Raw genomic sequence first — 22933 nt, 5'->3', positions numbered from 1 at the left:
TAGTACGCATTACAGTTAGAATTTTCTGTGTTGTATACTTTAGGTGCATGCCTTATTTCACACCCTGATAAAAGAAAAAGCTCTTGAGATCAGGAGTTCATTTATTTGACTTTTTCCATTATTTCTGCCAGAGTTTATGGTACATCTTGCACCAGGAATCTCCTTGATATCAGGAATGCCGTATCAGCTCACAGACCCATGCACTGACAGCATCTAGTGATGCGGAGACTGGGAGAGGGGATTCTCCAGTACCATCACTTGCACATACTTCTGTGACTAGCAGCCGCAGTTATATGCAAGTCAGCATATGGAAGACGCAACAGGGAGCAAAGTTAGATATTCAGCAAAGATTTTCAGGGAGTCTGTCCACTGCAGAAAATGAAACTCCACCCTCCCATGCTTTCAGCCTCCCTCCATCCTGGGCCTTTCTAGGGTCCTACCTACTTTCTCTGCCACCTACCTCCCCTTGGGCTAAAAAGGTAGAAAAGAGAATAAACCCATGGACAGCACATGGTGTGGTTTTCACGTTTTTGCTGCTCATTTGTTTGTTTAGATTTTTCTCCAATTTTTAAAAAATTTTTGAGTTGATATGTAATAACTGTACATGGATATTTCAGTACATATGTGTTGATCAAATTGGTATAATTATTATTTCCATCTCCTCATCTTTTCTTTATGTTTGGAGTCTGAGAGCCCCTCTTCTTATTCTTCACAAAAAGTACAACAGGTCAGTGTGAACTACAGTCCCCAAGCTTCAAGTTACTCCTCCTAACTTGCTGTATTTTGATGCCCATTATCCAGTCTCTCCTCCTCTCCCTCCCCCAACCCCTTCCACATAAAAATGAAAACATATGGCATTTGCCTTTATGATTCTGGCTTATTTTGCTTAATATAATGAACTCCAGTTCTATCCATTTTGTTGCAAATGACAGGGTTCCATTCTTCTCAAAATTTCCATTGGCTTCATTTTATGTCCTACAGTTATAAATGAAGTAAAATCCTCTAGCATTATGAAAAAAACGACATCCAAAGGCACATTAGTTATAAGTCCAAACTTAAATAGCCAATTCATAGAGGTCAGTGTCCTTACGTCTGCACTGGTCTGTGACATATATGAAACACATGTTCTCTGTTTTTAACTGAGAGCCTACCCATTGCATTGCTTCTATACATCTAAAATTTAGTCTAGACCTAGTAGTCACATGCACACTCATGTGCATAGAGTTTCATTTGCTAATTAGACATTAGGGGCCAGGATTAGAATCAACTTTAAAGCTACAGAATACAGTAAAACCACCATTTCACACCAAATATATAATTATGTATGCATCCTGACAGCAAATGATATAACTGTCAACCTTAGAAGCTGGATTGATATAAGTAACATGGTGAGACACTTGGAATTTTTCAAGTAAGCCTCCAAATAACTAAATTGTATTCTGTACACATTTTTTATGTCCACCATGGCACAGCGGAAGAACATTACAATGCATGATATTTCTGCTGTTTGGAATATAAGAGCGCATCATACTACATGAATGCCTATAAATATTTATAAACTTAGCTATTAACCTTCTTGCAGGCCAACATTTTGATCATTCACCCATGGGTTTAATCAAACACTCTCAAGATTCTGAGACTATGAACAGGGAATACAAGGAATGATTAATCAAGGTACAAATAACTGTGAAAAGGTCAAAAATGCAAGATTCCATTTACCATCTTGGACAAAATAGTCCAAGTTAGCGTTAAATATCAGAATAGGAATCAAACCAGTCTATAAGACCCCCAACCCCATTCCTGGTTATTGACTAACAGGAAACATCAATATTTTATAATTTATTACTAAAATTTTTAAAATTTATTTCCCCATTTTCAATTTAGTCCTTGTTGGAAAATACAAGCATGCATACATATGCAGATGGTAAAATGGAAAGAGTGTGCTTTAGTTCACTGCTATAATCAGCAGTAATGATGAAAATCAGGCACCATTGTAAGACATTTATGAGGAGTGTAGACAAGGACACTGGCAACCACAACCACACAACAAGGCAAACAGAATACAAGTCCTAATCTAAAACACACTTGCTAGCCGGACGTAAACTAGCTGCTTCTACCTTCTAGTCCTTTTAGACTTTTATCTTCATTGTTTCATGAAATGAAAGTTTCTACTTTTGGCAGTTGATTTATACTGACCTAGTATTTCTACCTTCATCTGATATTTCTGAAGTGTGAAAACAAAACTGTATTTCATGATGCTGAATTGACACAAGACAGAGACCAGCGTGGCTTTACTGTTAAAGAAGGACACTTGCTTGTCCTGTAGGAAGCCACTATTCATTGTTACATATCCACGCCTTATCTCGATCATTACTCAAAGCATAATTGAACCGGACAAGAGATTTCTTTAGCTATGGGGTGTTTATGTGTGCGTGTGTGTATGTGTTGCATGTATGTAACGTGATTATTCTGATCTAAACTTATGCATCATGACTTGGGGAATGGTTGTGTCTTTTACTCACCTCCAATCCTGCCCAGTACCAGAGACTGGACAGCAGTAAACTCAGTGCCCGATGACAGGTACACTTGTCTCCTTGTATTCCCATCAATCTACAAAATAAGTTACAGACATCCCGTTGGGTTTCATTTCATTGAGGAAAGGGCAGAAAACAAAGAGGAAAAAATTTATAAAATAAGCAATGGTTAACATTATTGCCTTAAACTTTTTTAAAAAACTTTATTTAAAAATAATTTTAAGATTTAGCTGTTAAAAAGTGAACATTCTTTTCTATACTGTACTCAGATACCACTTTGCCCCATCCGCTACCTCTTTACATTTCCTTATTTTTCTGGACTATTTAAGGAATTCAAAACTGGTAAAGCCTACCAAAAGGTATGAATTATTTTTTGCCTCAGCATTTTTCTTAGCTTGGTATTTTTACTGGAGTTGTGCAGTTAAGAAATTTTCTTCTACATAGGTGCTTTTCCTCAAAAGCTGCTAGAGTGAATAATTCCACTTACTCTGCTGTGATTCACATCCCTTTTGAAAATTGTTCTGATAACATAATCAAAATTTTCTGTTCTAGAATTATGGTTGCATTTATATTCATCCTGTAAGTAAATGGAATTCCTTGAACTGGTGATGGAACTACCAGTAGGACATGATGATAAATTGGACATCTTTTCCCTACTGAGCAAAATCAAATCAGTAAGGAAAGTCAGGCATTTTAAGTATGAGATAGTAGTGATATCTTGGGCAGAATCTCACTACTTAAAAAGCTACATTTGATAATTTATAGTCCATAGAAGACCATTAAAATGTGTCTTTGTTTATTCTACTTATGGTCAAACTTCTGCTACAAATGCTCCATGCTGGAGATTCACAATCACAAAATAGCTTCCGGCAAATTTTCTGTATTACCTCCACAGCAACCACGCCTTCTTCACGGTTAATCTTTACATGGTGAAGTTGCCCGTCAGCCATGCTTTTAAAATCAAAGTTAATAACATCAGGTTCTTGATACCTATTTAGCTTGTACCTTATTTGCAAACTTCCTAAAGCAGGAAAAGAAGTTATATTTTAGTAAACATTGAATTTTTAAAACCATTTATAAAAACTCAGAATCCTTTTATTGGTATTACTCATTTCCAGGGAAAAACTCACATTCTTTAGACATGCCCTCTAAACATAGCTCCTAAATGTCAGTTCCTATGCGAAATTACAATGTTTTCAATATCAAGACCAAGCATATTGCTCATAAGCCATTTCTTTTCTGCAAATCTTTAATTTTCATTCCTTAAATTCAAGTCTGAAATTAAACATATGCAAATTTCTGCACTAGCCTTAACTAAAAAAAAAAGAAAAAGAAGACAAAGTATTTCTGAAATGCAACTATTATAAAATAATATGATAACATTTTCTTTCTATAATTTTGTATTTTTAAAATATGTATCTCCTACTCCTGGATGACAGTTAACTAATAAAAATATTATGAGAAAATGTAGTTTTACTAATGATGAGAGATATTTGCAAGTGGTCATAGACTTTGGGATAAAATTAGGGCAAAATGAATGACTTTGAACCAAACTTACAATTAGAATTAATATCACTCAATTGCTTGCAGAGATTTTAACTGATTTGTTTCATAGGACACCTTATTATTTAACAAAGAAAATATACCAGTACATAGGTAAGCTGCAAGTTCAAACTATAGAGTGGGTATAAATATTTTCATTGAACAATAATAATTTTGTGATATTCAGTGTCCTTGGGCTGTTTCATTTAGCTGAAATATGTATTGACACATGTGTATTTTTGTTTTTCTTATGCATTGCATTTATTTCTAAAATTTTCAACTTTAATCCAAATATAGGACAGAGAAAAATAACAGTAAATGGTTGTTGTGACAAGATTTCTATAGTAAACACATTTCTAATTCACATATCCTTACCCTGTATGGGAATGCCAATATTTCCTATGAGTATTTATTGCCTATTATTAGAAGCATTAGGTCATCTCACGATACGTTTTATGCATAACATGGGTTCATTAACAGTCCGTAAATACTTCTTTACTTTGATTGGAAGGAAATATTTGTTGGCTATGAGGCATTTTATTTCAAAGTGAACCACAAAATCAATACTGTTATTCCTATGAAATAGTAAAGAGCTTCTAGTAATAATAAAATATAACAAAAAAACTAACATTTATGTTGCATATTCAAAATTATCACAATGAGAAAAGAGATAAAGAATCACACTTGTTTTAAATAATCCTTTTAGATTAAATTTATGACATGGTCCTGAAGAAGCCAAATGAATAGAGGACATAGGCACATTCTTTCTTCCCCTTGTAGTTTGAGAGATAAAAACTCAAGAACAATCCATCCATATTTTCACTGCCTTCGTATTCTAATTCAGTTCTCTCTCTCTCTCTCTCTCTCTCTCTCTCTCTCTCTCTCTCTCTCTGAAAAGCACTCACCATTTCTGGCAATGATAACTGAAAGGTATTCTTTGTAAAAGGAGCTCATATAAAGCAGTAAGCTTGGGGTTCTCGTTGTTCGGAAGCTAAATGTAATCATTTCTCTGCTCAGCTTCAAATCACCATGAAATGAAGCAGCATGGGAGCTGGAGTTTTTGCTTAAGGAGTAATTTTCTTGCAAATTGTAAATCACTGATGAGCCCGATCCAAAATATGCAGAAATCTCTGAAATGACATGCGCATTTTATGTGAGAATTTTAACTCAAGGATCTTGATTTTACCATAATTAATGGATATCTTAATATTTTTAAATAACAAATTACACAGGTAGAAAAAACAGCCTCAAACAAGAATAACACAGTAAATTAATAGAGCTTTCATAATGGCCCTTGAAATGGCTTCACGTTAGAATGACATATAATTAATTCATTAATACAACTTTACAACTGAAAACTTAATGCTATCTTAATTGAGTTCGTACATACACCAGGCTTCTTGTCCTTTACCTCCTTGAATATCCATTTTCTTATTTAAATTTTAACCACCATCTATTAGCTTGTAGGTAAAATTAACTAAACTTCCTATAATAGGAAAGAAAGTAGTAAGAATACATTTTTCTTTCCAAGATCAAGAAACAAAAATTTTTCCTCTTTGTTTAAATACGTTCTCAAATCCATTGTGCACTACAAAAAGAAGACTAAATCTAACATTACTGTCAGACAGGGGGGAAAAGACATTTGCTTAACATTTGATCAGCCAAAGGAGCTACGCATTATATTTTAAATCATTTTGCAGAAGTGTAGAATTTTGACAATATGAGATTAATACCTCAAGTTTACAGAATATACACTCAAATATATATGTAGGGAAATAAAGAAGCTAGCTTGTTTTGAAACCTTGAACTTGCTTCTCTTCATAAATATAAAGGGCTAGTTGCTTAGTATGTGTTGTAGGTGATGCTTTCTGGGTCATGCTGATGTCCTTCATATTTCAAAAGTTTTTAAATTTTTATTATTTTTCAATAACATAAAAAAGAATATAAAATTTTTATAAATTTATTACATTATACCTTTTATGTACAACACAATATGAGCATGCTGAGTAGCAGTCCCGATTGCACCTAAACTGAAAACCATGTCTAAAAATGAAGTCATGTTGTTGGGAAGAAAAAGTGCCCATAATCTTAACATTAAACATGAAAGCTGTGCTAGAATGATACCAGCAATGTGTGATTTTTATCATGTCAGTTTTGAAATTACAGTTTCTCCTTAATAAAAACTGACAACTTAAAAGATACATTTTTGCCAAGTTTTCATTAATTGATCCCAATGCTTGCTTTGCAAATCAGGAGTTGCTTTGATTTGAAGCCAATTTGTTAAACTCCTTCAGGAAAAAGTTCAGTAGCCCAGAGACACACAAAGTAATTGAATTCAAATTAATTGGATGTCAGTTTTCTATCATAAATTATGAAAAGATAATAAATATTTGTATAGTCAGAGAACTCTGTCCAGAACATTTACTACTACATTTACTAAGAATTCTTTTCTTGGTGTGACACAGATCAATGAATAAGAGTAGCTAGCTGTAAAACACTCCACTATTTCATTTCAACAGAGTACAGCAAAATATCTGAGTATCTCTGTTTTGTTAAATATTAATATTTAATGGAAAATATTTGGCCAAAAAGAAGATAAAAACAAAACTAAGGCTTTCTATATCCCTTACATTGCTTAACATCTTCATCAAAAATAACCACATAACGTTGAATGATTTTTAAAAAGAACTGCCAATGGGGCAGGTTGCTGACATTGTATTCTTTAAGAGCATCAACATCAGAGAGAAAAAATAAAGTAGATTGAACAGCTCACACTTGAAACACCTAGAGGCAAGTATTTGTGGATTTATCAGCAAGAGATGCTGGTGTTTCAAGAATTGAGCACATATCTAAGGAATCAAATATGACTGACATTCAATAGATGCTTTGCAAAATACATTCAGAAATGGGAGTATTTTTGTTTGATAATAACTACACAGAACAGAACTTCCAGGTGTTCTATTCATAATAGATGAGCTTTCCTGTTGAAGCAGCTCGCATGGACTCACCATCAGAGCAGAACGGCCCTGCAAAAGCGGAGGAGGAGCAGTCACAGAAGAACCCGCTGGGCTTTTCCCTGCATTTCCCTCCATGGCGACACAACTTCCCATAGCTGCCACAATGGCCTCGACAACCTGGCTGCACTCCGGGAGTCACTGTGGCTCTTTCTTCCAGATCCAGGGCCACCCCGTTCAATTGCAGTGACCGAATGCATCCCAAAAAGCCTCTCTGTCTTGTGGCCGTCCCACCTAAAAGGGAAATACTGCAAATGCAAACATGTTCCCAGGTGTTTTATTCAGGCTTTCAATACCAAACAAACCTGAGGCCTTAGACCGAAGAACAATGATCATGGTGTAACACAGAAGGGCAAAAAGTAGACAAGCAATTATTAATTTGGGAACAGATCAGAACCAACTATGGACTTCTGGGAGATACAACAGGGCCACTTGTGATGGTGCTGGCTGTAATCCCAGCTGGAGACTGAAACAAGAGGATTTATGCAAGTTCTGTGTGAGCCTGAGCCACAGAAATAGATGTCACCTCAGAAAGCACGCACTACACAGACAGTGTTGAAAAGATACAAACTGAGTCTGTATATGGGTGAAATCAGACCTCATTTTCCTAAGGCGGAAGTTCTCAAACTTTGAGGAATATGAGTATCAAAGAGAAGTTATCTTTAAAATAAAGAACTCAAGGACCATATCTATGATCTAAGAATGGGATTGTGAATTTCAAAGGCCAACAACCCTCACAAGTGTTTTATACACAAAAGGTCACTTGACCACCATTTTGTAAGAACTGCCGGGACCTAAGCCCCAATTGAAATTGCTTGCAAATTTGAGTAGAGGGATATCCTAAATTAACACTCAGAAGTTGAAGTTGGAAAGTAGTACCATAGTAAGAGGATCTATCATGGCCGATTAGAGGCTCTGTGTGTGTGTGTGTGTGTGTGTGTGTGTGTGTGTGTGTGTTTCAATCTTAAAAATGTACTCTTTGGTCAATGAATCAAAGAGCTGGTTCTTTGAAAAGATAAAAAATAGATAAACTCTTCATCAAACTTAGCAAATGAAGGAAAGATGAGACACATGTCAAAGTAATCATAAATGAAAAAAAGTAAAATTTCAATGGATACCACAAAAACCCAGAAGATTGTAAACAACTATTTTGAAACTCTGTATTCCAGTAAATTGGAGTATCTAGAAGAAATGGATTCCTAGACACATATGAATTGCCAAAACTGAATCAATAATATGTGAAAACTCTGAGTAATTAAAAACCTAAAATGAAATTTAGGCAGTAATAAAAGCCTTACCAAATAAGAAAAGCCCAAGATCCAATGGATTCACTGATGAATTTTACCAGAACTTCAGGGAAGAATTAATGCCAATATTCTTTAAACTCGTCCATGAACTTGAAAGGGAAAGAACATTGTCAATTTCATTCCTTGAAGCTACTGGTATTCTGATGACAAAGCCAAAGGACTTTTAAGAAAGAAAAATACAGACCAATTTCTGCTTAAGTAAATATAAATATAAAAGTCTTCAGCAAGATACTTGTGAAAAGAATACAACAGATCAATAAGAAGAATACACATTATGATCAAAAAGATCATCCATTATTTCAGGGATGCAAGAATGTTCCACAATATATGCATACATACATAAATGTAATACTCTACATAAGCAGCAGCAAGGAGGAATCATAGAATCATTTCAATAGATGAAGAAAACCCTTTGAAAAAACCCAACATCCATTCATGATAAAAAAATGAAAATTACTGTGAACAAACCTTAACTTAAACTGATAAAAGCATTTATGAATGTAAATATGGAAAAACCAAAAGCATTCCTAAAAAATCCGGAGCAAGAAGGCCTCTGTTCAGTATAGGACTCAAAATATTAGCTACAGCAGTCAAGTAAGAGAAATAAACAGCATTTGTGTAGGAAAGATAGCTATCAGTTCTTATTTGTAAGGATATCCTTAAATTTTAAGATAGTATGATCTTTTACATAGATGATCCAAAAATCTCCACCAAAAGACCTTAGAACTAATTTAAAAATTCAGCAAAATGGCAGGATACAAAAATAAATGTACAAAAATCAACAGTATTGCTATGCACCAAGTATGAACCCACTGAGAAAGAAGTCAAAATAAGTCTCATTTACAACAGTTTCAAAATGAATTAAATACTTAGGAGTTAAGCTAAGCAAGCAAGTGAAAGACTTCTATTATGAAAACTATATTGTTCTGTAAAAGGAGATTGAGGAGAACATTGGAAAAGGGAAAGATATATCTGTTCTTGGATAGGCAGAACAAATATTATCAACATGACAATATTATATATATATATATTTCTGTGCGTGTGTGTGTATGTGTGTGCAAGTTGATCAAAATGCCATCAGACTTTTTACAGAACTAAAAAATCAATTCCAATATGGAACCAGACAAACCCAGAAATCACCAAAGCAATCCTGGACAAGAATAAAGAAAAGAGCAATTATAATCCCAAACTTCAGGCTACATTAAAAAGTTACAGTGATTAAAACATCATAGTACCAGCCCAAATACAGACATCTGATCAATAGAATAGACTGCAGATTGATAAAACAACCCCAAGCACCTTCAGCCTGCTGATTGTTTACAAAGGGGTCAATAATATATCCTGAAGAAAAGATAATCTCTTTAACAAATGGTGCTGGGGAATGGTGCTGGTTATCCACCTGCAGAAGAATGGCTCTTGATTCATTTTTCTCATCTTGTATTAAAATCTAACAAAAATAGATCAAAGACGTATTCATGAAAAGAGAAACACTAACTCTGCTGGAAGACAAAACTGGCACAATTCTTGAAGACATAGGCATAGTCAAGAACACCCTAAATTACATAGAACCCTAATTACACAAGAAATAATACTAAGTTCCCATGCATGGGATTATATCAAAAGCCCTCATACAGCAAAAGAAAGAATGAATAATGTAAAGAGACAACCTACAGAATTTTAAAGTTTGCCAAGTACTCAGCAGACTAACCTCTTAAATATAGAAAAAACTCAAAAAACTAGAGACTCCAAATTTAAAGACCCTATCAAACAATGTGCAATTGAAATAAACACACTTCTCAGAAGAAATATAAACAGCTAATAAATACATGAAAAATGTTTATACATCTTTGGCCATTAGAGAAATTCAAATAAAATTAACACTGAGATCCACCTTAATCCAGGAACAATGGCCATTATCAAGGATTTAAAAAACAATGAACACTGATGAGATTGTGAGGAAAAAGAAACTCTTCTACACTGTCAGTGGAATACAAATTAGTACAACCATTATGAAAATCAGCATGAAGACTCCTCAAAAAACTAAAAATAGAAATCCCATTTGAACCAGCTATATATCTCCTCAGTATTTTCCCAAAAGAGTTAAAATCAGAATATTACAGTGATACATGTATGCCAATGTTATATTAGCACAACTCATAACAGGTAAACCATAGAAGCAGACTATATGCCCATTAAAGAATGGATAAACTAACTGTGGTATATATGCACAATGGAGTATTACTCAACTATAAGGAAGGATACATTCAAGCCATTTATACAAAAATGTATGGCTCTTATACTAAAATACTAAGTAAATTAAGTCAGCTACAGTCACTAAAATATGGGTTTCTCTAATATGAGAGACCCAACATGTAAGTAATTTTAAAAGCCAGCCTTTTGGTCTTTCATACCATAAGTTTTTTTAACCCTCTGCCATGCCACCCTGCCTTGGATCCAACCAACTATGAGCTGAAACTTCCACAAATTGTGAGGTAAAAAAACCCATTTTCTCTTTTTAAAGCCCCCCAAAAAGAGACATGTTAATAAACGGAGGTATCATGGTGCTTGCTTCCTGCAGGTAGCCAGCGTGGGCTGTGAGAAACAGCCAGATATGCCTGTGCACCCACAGGACACCATTGGAAACACTTGTGTCCTGTGAGCAGCCAGTGTGGGACAATAAATTCAGAGAAGCACTCCCCTGTGTGCCTGCCACCATCAAAGGAGTCCCAGTGTAGGTACAAAGGCAGAGAGAAGCAGCCCCACCACCACGCACCCATGGCCATCAAGGACTTGGTGTAGCCATGTGGGTATGGAGAGCTCACCTCACATCCCACTGACTTCCTGGGAACCTGAGTTAGGAGAATCTCAGATACTTGGCCTATTTCCCTACACTAGAGAGGGACAGCAAAAGTGAAGAGTGCCTGGGACCCCACAACCATCTTGTCAGGAGGAACCGTGAGAAATGTCAAGGTGAAGGAACAAAAGGCAATCTCAGCCCTCCAGTCCACACAGAACAAGTCTGGGAGATGCAGTCATAGAAGAAAATGGAAGCCACACAACTGAAATCTCTGAAAAGATAGCAGCTGAAGTGAAGATACAATTTCATGAGGTCATAAAAATAATCAGATCAGAAATAGTATCAAATCACAAACATAAAGAATTGCTGAGCACATCTAAAGAAGACATAGATAAAAAAAAACAAGAGGAGCATAGGAAAATGTTGGAACCTTGAATGAACAGTATAGGAAGGAAGTACAATGCATGAAACAATTCAAAGAGAGGAAATTAAAAACTTCATTGAAAACTGGCAAAACCACTTGAAAGAGACTGAAGATAGACTTTCAGACCTTGAAGACAGGATTGCAGCTAGTGATTGTGAAAGGAAAGATCTCTTAAAAATAACAAGGAACCAAGAAATAACAATTCAACAGCTGCAAGATGATGCAAATAAAAATTTAAGTGTGAAAAAACCAGTAGTCAATACAAATGACATGAAAAGAATATTTACAGAAGTAATAGCAGAAAAGTTCCCAAACATGGAAAAAGGACCTGGCATACAGATAAGCAAGGCATATAGAGTTCCAATTAGCCATAACCAAAATAAATCTACACCCAAACATATAATAATCAAGATCCCAGAAAGTCAGCACAAGAACAGAATATTAAAGGCTATCAGAACAAAGAAGCAGATCATCTATAAAGGAAAACTAATCAGAATCACAGTGGACTTCTCAACACAAACCAGCAAGTCAAGAGGAGCTTGGAATGAAGTGTTTCAAATTCTGAAAGAAAACAACATCCAAACAGGTTGATGTACCCTGCAAAACTACCTTTCAAAATTGATGGAAAAATAAGATACTTCCATGATAAAGAACAACTGAAGTAATTTTGTAAGGTTGCCAAACCAACTCTACAAAAAATGGTGAAGGGTATTTCCAGAGAGAGATAAAGATGACCATGTTTCCAGAAACAGAAGCAGAGGGCATCGCCAAACAGGGCACACAATTGAATGGAGGGGAAAGTTGGGGGCCAACAGCAGAAGGACAGCACGGCAGAGATAAGTCAATGCATGCCAGGTTTAACCTTAATGTAGATGGCCTCAATTCACCAATAAAAAGAAACACGGGAAGAGTGGATTAAGAAACAAGACCCATCATCAATATGCTGTATACAAGGAGCACATTTAACTTGAAAGGAAATTCATAGACTGAAAGTCAAAGGACACAAAACAGTGTTCCATGCAACAGGAAATCAGAAAAAAAGCAAGGTTAGCTTGCCCATTGACCATAGAATGGATTTTAAAAAAAAAAAGATGTGATATTTTTATGCAGTGGAAAGCTACTCAGTTATAAAGAAGGATAATCTTGAGGCTTTTGTAGGTAAATGGATGCAACTTGAGATCATGCTCTTGGGTGCAATGGTTTGAATTCGTAAGGCTGAACATCATGTTATCTCCCTCTCATAAAGAATTGAAAGAGTTAGTGGGATCCTTACAATAGAGATTGTGAAAGTCATAAGTGAGGGAACATCTAAAAAGGGAATGTGATAACCAGCATTAATTTCCTATTCTCTTGTTTTGAATTCTTGCATTATTTTTATTGATTTTTTAGGTTTGTTTTATTCTGTCTTATTTTGTTTGATTTTATTATGACTGATGATATGGGCAGGTATTTTGAAGATACATTTTGAAGATACCATACATATTATGGTAGCCATTGTTGATTTCCTTATTATCAGGTTTTGAAGTCCTATAACACCTTCATTGTTTTGCTTTGATTGGTTTTATTCTATCTTGTTTTGTTGATTTTATTATGTCTGATGATATGGACAGCTATTTTGAAGAAAACAAGAGACACTATGGTAGCCAATGTTGAGTTCCTATTTTCTTGAAGTCCTGAATTGCTTTCATTGTTTTGTGCTGATTGACTTTAACCAGTTTTGTTTGGTTTGGTTTTATTCTCTTTAAAATAAAAAAGAAACAGAGAAGTAGACTCTGTAGAGAAAATCTGGGAGAGGAAAAAGAGGAGAGAGCACAAAAGGGTGAAACGTCAATCAAGGTGCAGTATGTATATGCATCACTCCCTCACGCTGAATATAACTACACGTCTTTTTTCTCAAAATGTGTTCATTTTCACCTCCTCCGGTCCACTTAACTAACGCCTAGTTTGGCCTCAATTACTTAGGCTGTCTTTATCCTCAGAGATTCAACAGCTTTATTTATTTGGATCTACAAAGCTTGCCGTAGGACACTAAATGAATATGCATTGTCATCTACTAGGCTTTACATTTCAGTAATGTGTTTTAACTCAGTGGCCCTTTCTTAGAATACATGTTTTGCAGCAGCTACTTTGATCAGTGCTATCTCCTAGCACACAGAACATACATGATAAGGCAGAAATATAGTATAGTACTCGAGTCCCGGTGTCACAAAGCTTTGGGTCCATCTCCTCTGGCACCATAATAGCTGTGTAGTAACTATTCTGCTTTAGTCTAGTCCAGTGTATTTGCTAAATCACATGGCAAGAGAAAGAGATACAGAGAGAGACAGAGAGACAGGGAGAAAGAGAGACAGACACACAGAGAGACAGACAGACAGAGACAGAGAGAAAGACAGAGACAGAGAGAGAGACAGAGTCAGAGACAGAGAGAGACTGAGAGCTTCCAGCGTTGAGAAGAGGAACACCTTCTGCCACACTGGGATGCTTAGGGCCCTGAGAGTGAGAGTGAGAACCAAACTCAAAAAGAATTTGAAAATAAATTAATTATACATTTGTAGATGATAAAATATCATGAAGAATGAATTCCTGAGAACTTTCGCCTTATGGGCCACTACCACTAATTAGAATTCAGGTTCACAGGCATGACGCTCTCTGTCCAAATCATCATATTTAAATTTCTATATTCAAACCATTTCAGTTTGCATAATTTGTCCTTCTTCGATGAAGGATACAAAGGTCTTCACCGTGTGGGTCATAGTTTTTATTTATACACCCAGAGGCAGAAAGATGTGGAGTCAGACATACTCCAGTCTTAGGTTATCAGTGATGATGCTAGACTAGCTAGCGATCTGCTTGTTTAACTTCTCCCTCCATTTAATCAACCTCCTATCATCCCTAGTCTCCGCTGTCCTTATTCTCAGGACTCCGCTAATATTTTTCTTTTCACATCAAGCTGCTAAGCACCTTAGCTTCACACGGATAACCCAACTCTGTAAGCACCTAAAGCTCAAAGTCTTTGGACAGGAACCTGTTGACGCCCTTTCTGGAGTTCCCTGCATGGGGTAAGACAGCCTGCAGGCTGAGTTTTCCCTTTGGCACTGGAGCCTTTGGGAGACGGCCTGTGTGAGGTCTGGATTAAAGGTGTCTACCTAGTGTACCCCACTGACTCCAGGCTGTAGTGCCTTAAATCACGGAGCACAGGCCACGCTGGACAGTAGCAAAATCACTTCACTGTGCATTTGTTGCTCTAAAACATCCATATGGCTCTAATTCAGAGGATTATCTTATTCTGCCAGTACTGTAATAGTAACTAATAACCTGAAGTCCAGAAAGTAAGTATGACCCAGTCTTATCTGCTCTTACTTATTTATTTAGGCCTTGTTCGTTTTGAAAGATGAGGAACTAGCAGCACAGCGAAGTGCGGAGATTGGTCCCAGGTGCAACCAAAGAAATGCAAGAATAAATATACTTAATTACAAGCAGAGGCTGATTAAAACCCAGAGGAGGTTTTCATTTTAAGGCAGCTCCTTTTATCTCCAAAGCAAACTGTGGTCAAAAAGGAAGTCTTTATTTTTCTCTGCATCTCAGATTATTTTGGGCTTGAATGGCGTTTAAATCCTCAAAGTTTATTTAGCAGCTTTTTACAGGTACTGTTTGACACTGGGGGTAAAAATCATATGCAATTGATCATACACTCAAAGAGCCTATAGTCTAGGAATATATTCAGGCAGGAAAATACATGATTACTGGTAGAATTTTCGGCACGCAGTGGAACAATCTGATAGAATTTTTGGCGCAGCTAAAAAGATAAGAAGTATGAAATAAAAGCAGCCTTTATTTTAAGAATGTGGAGAGAGACTCCGTGACCCTCTGGGGTCTGGCATTCTCTCCACCAGACACATGGTGTGGGGGCGTACATGTAGCTTAGGTTTGGGGTGGTGCCTAAGGGGCATTACTGATGCACTGATAGCCCATTGGTATTCATTTCACACCACAGGTAAATTGCCCAGGGGCGGGAAAGGTGACCTCAAGATAGAGCCACTTGGTTCTGCCTCCCAGGCCCCACCGGCTACAATGTCCTGTCTGGGGCAAAATCCTTTCAATTACCATTTGCTATTAACAGTAGAAGCAGATACAAAGTGGAGAAGAATGCTAGAAGATAGAGATATTAAGAATATATATATATATATATATGAAACAAAAGATTAATTAGCATTTCTAATAGTGAGGAAAAATCAATACCTACCTTTGTAAATCAGATTTTATTCTGTACTTTCAAAGAGTCAATGTTTACCTAATCACATAGTTTTAAATGACATCTTCAAATGATCAGAAACATAATGTCTAATTAGACAGTGTTGTCATACATGTATTGAGAATTTTTATTTTTCCATTCAGCTTCAAGTAAATAACTTTTTTATTTTCAGATACAGCTACTCAGGAAACATGGTGAATGTAAATAGGATTGGGCTTGAAAGCTTAATTAAAGATTGTGGTGCCTTTTTGGGGTTAGTGTATGTCCAATTAAAATGAGTAGCAGTTTGATTAATTGATTCTGGGTGTTTCTGCTGAGCTATTATGTTTGGAACTATCTTCCAATTAAGTTTCTATCAATTTAGTTGCCGTGCCATATCAGACATAATGAATTCTGGAACTTCACAAACACTGAGTATCTTGTAAAGCAAATTCCTAACCTTTCCATGTGATTGAATACAACCTAATCTGTCCACTCGCATAACAGTATTGAGGTCTTGTACCTAACTACGCTGGCTGGGTGCTGAGCAGAATTAGCCTTTACCTAGTGGTCCAGTCTTTCATCATATTATTCTCAGAAAGTTAATTTAAGTGACATGCTATTGTTACAAAATAGGAGCTGGCTCTTTCCTATGCCGATTTTTTCTTTCTTTTGTAGCAGAAAGACTTTTGAGATTAAACTTTAATTTTCTAAATGCAAATTATTCATGCTTATGCTTAGATATTATTGAGGAGTAATGAGGAACAACCTCATAATTGAAGCAGGAACCTTACAGGGAAAAAAAAATGTCAAGATCCTTATACCTCCCTAAAAAGTCAAGGTTAGGGAAACTTGCCAGGCAGAGCAAAAGACTGTCCTTCACTGTGACACTGTGGCAGAGGAAGACAGGTAGGGCCTAACCACAAACCAGTTTAGGACAAGAAAGCAATTGGGCATGTGGCCAGGGCCCAATCAACTCAGAAGTTTGAAGGGTAGAGGTGCATCTTGTGTATCAAGCATGGATCTTGAGCCCTGCCCCTGTAGCATCCTGCAGAAAAACAGCCTTGCAGAAGGTTGAGGTGAGTTCATGGAGAGAGCTGTCAGACTGGAAGCCCAGCTTTAATTTCCTCCTACAGTCTTCATTAACCAAAGTCCTGGAAGGGTGGGAAGGAGAAGATTGTTCTCTCTTGTGTTCGAAGAAAGATTATGGCTGAACAGAGCAGTTCATGGCAGGAAGAAGTATCATAGATAGAAAGGTTACTTACTTTTTCCTGAACCAAGTTCAGTTGTGAAAGCACGTTCTGGCCAGGGTGAGCTCAGGGAAAACTTGGTCCATTTGAACTTCTCACCTGTAGAGGTCACTACAGCTCTCTAGTTTGTCCCTACTGGGCTGTTTTAAAGAAATAAACTGTCGGCAGTCTTTAGTCATAGCCTCTGATCTCAAGAGATCCCATTTAAATTCTGTCTTCAGTCAGTGGTCACTAAGGGTTACCCACTACATGTGCTGAAAAACACTGAGGGCTTCTAAGGCTAATCATGAAAAAGTCACCTAAAGGAAGGGAAAAGACCACACTTAAAACAAATAATATGATTCCATTAAAGAGAAATATGACCTTTATAGTACTGAATTGGTAATGAGGGAACACATTTCCTACAAAAGAAATTTAGACTGAAATAAAAGTTATTCAAACATAAGGCTGTTTGATATTCTCCTCCCATGACTATAGTTTAGCATATCAAAACCTGAAAGTAAGAAAAAAAGAAAAATTTGGAATATATTAAAATTAAAAACCTCTGCTCATCAAAAGTTACCATTAACAACATCAAAGTGCAGTCAACTCACAAAACGGTAGAAGGTATCTGTAGCAAACTTGTGTGACAAAGATTTACCCAAAATATATAAAGAATTCTTAAAATTCAGGGTATTCTTTTTTAAAAAGAAAACATCAGAAAAAGTAGACAGCAGATCTGAATAACTGTTTCACATGGGAGGATATCCAAATGGTCAACAGAGATATGACCCTTCCTCCTGCTCATCATATCTTGCTACTTAGTATCTCCACTTCTATATATACAAGAAAGATTGAAAACTACGCTGAACATTTAAACAGAGCAGGTATTATACAGTACAAGGTATGTTGCCATTCGTGTCTCTCAAAGTACTCCCTCTTGTTTCTAGAACTCGTCTCATTGTTCTTGCCGCTTTCTGAAGCAGTTGTTTTTGTCAGCAATGTCTTTGGTAGTAAGCTGCCTCAATATCCTGAATCAATTGCAGAACATTCATATTTATGGTCATTTTGTCTTGGGGAAGAGCCAAAAGGTCCATGATGCCAGATCCAAAGAATAAGGTAGCTGAGAATGCACCATAATGTTGTCATGACCTTATCTTTCCATTGGGTGGCACCTGGCAACACTATTCACCATATTTTTTACATCTGTGTTTGCACCTGGTAAACACATTCACAAAAGAAGATCTTCAGAAGTGTTTCAGAAAGTGGCAAAAATGATGGGGAAAGTGTGTTCGAAGTGAGTTAAGGTATTTTGACAGGGATTCATGGCAATGTGTTTTTTACTATAATATATACTTGGTTTTTTGTTTTGTTTTTGTTTGTTTGATTTACTTTGGTTTTTGTACTCATAATTGAACTCAGGAATTCATGCTTTCCAAGCAAGTACTGTGCCACTGAGCTATATCCCTGGCCCTGTGATACATACTTTTTAATTTAAGTATTCACTATATAATTTGTTCACCTCTTATATACCAAACAGAAAATACACGCACACGCACACGCACACGCACACACACACACACATAAGGTTTGCCAACATGCAATCTTTGAAACCACTGAAATGCCCATTATCATTAATAAATATATCTTTTTTACCAATACTGTTAATTTTCCAGAAAATCTCCTGCCTGAAGAACCCTGGCCCCAGATCCTCAATATGTCCAGAATTTAACATCTACCTACATGAACAGCACCCCGAAATCATTCATCAGGAAATATTTTTCTTCACTGACATAATTACTTCTATAGGTCCTGGCCGCAACATATTGAAATGGAGTTTAAGTCATTTAAATACTTGTCAGTAAAAGAATTTAGACAGGAAACAAAAATTGCAGAGCTGGTTGAATAAAAATCAATTCGAGGCTAATTTAAGAAGCTTCTAAGAAAAAAATGCTGAGTTTACAAACCAAAATAGAAAATGACCACTGTCACATTGCAGCTTTTAAAAATGACTGATTCTTTTCTCCCTATCATTTCTGTAGCTGGGGAATGTGAGCCCATGATAACAGCAGTAACCTTGGATACTGAGTTTTTGGTGTTTTCAAGGTCAAGGACATAGATTCCATGTACTAGTTAGCATCATATCATTAAATCTAGTTTTTCAAGATAGCAGTTCGGAATGAGACTATGCAGGAAGGTCTGACATACACCACAAAACATATGACACATGTGACAGAGTCTGAAATGTGTGGAAAAGACCCAGCAGCAGTTAAGAAAAAGCACGGAGAAAATGAACTATTAACTGAAAGTGAGTCATCAGAAAGCAATGTGATTGGGTGGTTTTGGTGTTGGGGGGCATCATTGCATTGATTTTATTTTCAATCTGATTGAAATTAACTTTTTCCACTTGTCCCTATCAAGGCTTTGTTCTTTGTTACTCCTCCTTCACTGTTTAGATTACTTGAGGATGATTGTGCTAATATTCAGAAATACGGGGATTGTTAAAAAGCCTTCTGTTTCCTATTTCTCAGATCTAAGCTAACCTTAGTTTTATCTCTGAAACTCTATTTATCATCTCCTTATTCCTATTTCCACTGTCATATATAACTGCTACCCTGCTGAATCACATTTTTAAAAGTAACTGTATTTATTTTACTGGTTTTCCTCAGAAAGTAAGGCATTAATCTTGCTTCAGAGTTTTACTCTGAGATGTGAACACACTGCATGACTGGTATTCAGTGAAAAGGGGAAAAAGCATTGAATTCTTTCCTGTTACCCAATAGAGGGAGCCATTTCTGAGACATTATCAAAATGAAATGTGTTTAAAAATAAACTGTTAATAAGTATTATCAACATAGACCCTCTCAGTGACAAGGTGAATATAAAAACAAAACTAACCTCTATTCACATGTCTACAACATTTTTTTGTAAATGTAAGTATTCAAAGTAGTATCTTAAATATACTTGCATATGTTACTGAAATTTCAAACGTAATATTTTTGGTATTATAAAACAGCTCTATTATTTATTTAAACTATTAAAGAATAAGTTTCTGAACTACAAAGAAAGTTCAGTTTTTCACCAAAATTCTTGGGCAGAACCCAGTTTGTCTTATTCTAACAGTCTTGTAGTTTTCCCCTATGTTGACAATGATTGTGTTTCTATGTCATTTAGAACATTAACCTTATTACTATCACCAGTCTCTAGATTTAAAACATTTGTATTAGAATAAAGTTATATTGGAAACTATAAACCTAGTTTTCATAATCACTTTATTTCACTCATTTGCACCTCTCCCCAAATATGAAGGACAGTCATTATTCACACTTGAAAATACAGATTAGTCATGATTATTTTTAATTTTTTTTGTCTTTTTCATTTTTATCGGTACCAGGGATCGAACTCACGACTGCCTGCTTGCAAGGCAGGTACTTATGCCGCTGAGCTAAATCCCCAGCCCCAGTCATGATTATTTTTAAGATGGACAGATGAATGACACATTAAATTCTTGAACTTATAAGTAAGGGAGAATTAAGTTACCCTTTATACTTTGAAAATCAATTCCATCATATTAAAGCACAGATACCCCGTCACCAGCTCTGGCAGCAAAATAAGACTTTAGTCTCACATATTTATTAGCACGGGAAGAAACAGGTTGAAGATGAAGGTCCTTGATGTGTGACACTGGTGGGCACAGACAGAAACAGAAGATTCCTGATGATGGTGAGAACCCAGGGATGGAGCAGGGGAAACCACTGAAGGAGTAGGAGGGGGTGGGACATTTTCTCTGGGCCATAAAGAAGGACCTGAGGCCTCTACAGCCTGGTGAGCACGTGGCTGATGCTCTCCATCCTGGGTTGCAGGGCCAAGGAACAGCTGTAATCATTGGTATAAATTAAGACAAAGGGCACAGACCAGAAAAGTTAGCACCAGATGGAATTAAGAACTGGCAATAGGGTGAGGAGTCCAGAAACCTAAGAAGAAGCATCTTGCCCCAAGCAATAACTGATTGCATATGTTACTGAAAATCTATCAGCAACTGTGCACATCTCCATGTAAACGATGCCCTAGTCTATTTCAGCATCTCTAATTACATCACATCACTGACCTCTCCTGCAGGAGCTATGGGAACAATGCTCACTTCAATCCTTTCATCCGTGTCCTTTACTGCAGTGAGACAAAGCTTTAAAATTGCAAATCACCTTATACCACTTTCCTGATACCTAGCATAGAATCCAAATCCTCTATTCTGGCCTTCTAAGGCCCCGAATGTGACTTGTATAGTTTTGATTTTTAAAAACATCCCATAGAAGTCCCATGTATTCTGAGGAAGGGATTTTGGAAATAATTGAGTCATTGGACCACTATACTCATTCATAGATTGGGCACAGGCAAGTTCACAGCTAAATGTGTGCTTAGGAGGTGGAACCTGGCTGGGAGATGCAGGTTACCGGGACACGGCCTGAAGTGACACATCTCCCACTCTGTCTCTTCCCCCTCCCCTCTTTCCTGATTGCCACACTCTTCTGCTGTGTCATATGTCACTTCTGCTTTGGAGCCAGCCAACCACCTCCCGAAACCCCGACACCACAAGCCACATCAAACCCATTTTCCTTTGAGTGTCTAGTATTTTGTCCCAGCGATGGGAACACTGATTGATATAATAACCGGACCACCTTTCCGCCATGCTTCCTCTTACATTCATTATCTACAGCTGCACTTGTTATCATCTTGTTCCATGAAAACCTAAAACTCATTCCCAACACTTTGGGCATAATCCCAACGCCTGGAATTCTTTTCTTTGGTAGATCGCAGGGTTCTCTCATCTGCTTCTTTTGGCCTCTGCTCAACTAGCAAGGTCCTCGAGACTGCATATTCCAAGCCACTCTATTCAGACTGGAAGCTCCCAGGTCAAATTATCTCAGGACTTCTCACTCTATTTTTTACTCTATAACTTCCATTATTATCCGTGTGTGTGTGTGTGTGTGTGTGTGTGTGTGTGTGTGTGTGTGTGCAGATACATGTACATACATATTTATGTGTATATACACATATATTTATATATATGTATATACATAGATGCACAATTTTCTTGTATCACTTGTCAATACTAGCTGTCTCTTAAGTCTTTGACTCCGAGGAAGGCAGAGAATTTTTTGGTCATAGTAAGTGGTCCATTAAATTAGCTCTAATTATTGCTTAGTTTTTAGTAGTTTCTCACCCACTGTGCTCTAATTCACTGTAACCTTTTACATTATAACTTGTCTTTCATGGGGCCTGCCTGTAGGAAAAAAAAATCTCTTTACAAATTTAAGAAAATATGGTTCTGATTTGTTTTCTAGTAATGCTGTAAGTTGATATTTAATGTTTTTTCTTATAAGCACTGTTTCATCAGTGTGAGGCCCTTGCCAGAGACAGTAATACAGTTTGTGGTAGATAAGGATGAAAAGGAGCCTCCTAGGTGGCCTTTTCATAGCTATGAGCTGTTCTACCCAATTTGAAGTCTTTTATTTTGTGACACCTTCTCTTGGTATCACTACACAGCATCATGAGGAAGGAAGAAACAACACACGGATCTCTGTTAATAGAAGTGTCACTTTTTATTAGAGATCTTTTTTCTGTCTTTTCCTTTTAATTTTCTCTGATTTTGACTTAAACATAATCAAGATTTTGGTTTTTAAAACTTTCAAGTGACACAGTCACTCTTAAAGCCGTTGAACACATATGGAGATGTCAGAGGCCTGACTAATTGCCTCAATAAAGATGAAACCTCTTTGATCCTTGTTCAAATTATAGTGCATGATTGATGGCAAAAGACGCAGGCCTATTCTAAAGCAGTTTTCTGATGTCATCCT

The 22933-nt window shown here is 36.5% G+C and overlaps 1 protein-coding gene across 1 annotated transcript in view; it reads right to left on the bottom strand.

Annotated features, from left to right (window-relative positions):
- The window catches only part of Cntnap4 (contactin associated protein family member 4), a 249520-nt gene that overhangs the window by 18111 nt on the left and 208476 nt on the right, over positions 1 to 22933 (bottom strand). The window contains exons 18-21 of the mRNA XM_003472026.5: positions 7085 to 7324; positions 4982 to 5206; positions 3422 to 3555; positions 2523 to 2610 (exon numbers count right to left, since the gene is read on the bottom strand). Coding sequence (XP_003472074.1) covers positions 2523 to 2610; positions 3422 to 3555; positions 4982 to 5206; positions 7085 to 7324 — 687 coding nt within the window. The remainder of the gene's footprint in view (positions 1 to 2522; positions 2611 to 3421; positions 3556 to 4981; positions 5207 to 7084; positions 7325 to 22933) is intronic.

This window comes from Cavia porcellus, unplaced genomic scaffold (assembly GCF_034190915.1).
Source record: "Cavia porcellus strain 051 isolate PalLab524CR breed Dunkin Hartley unplaced genomic scaffold, mCavPor4.1 scaffold_4, whole genome shotgun sequence".
Classification (NCBI taxonomy): domain Eukaryota; kingdom Metazoa; phylum Chordata; class Mammalia; order Rodentia; family Caviidae; genus Cavia; species Cavia porcellus.
This window is presented reverse-complemented; position numbering and strand designations above follow the sequence as displayed.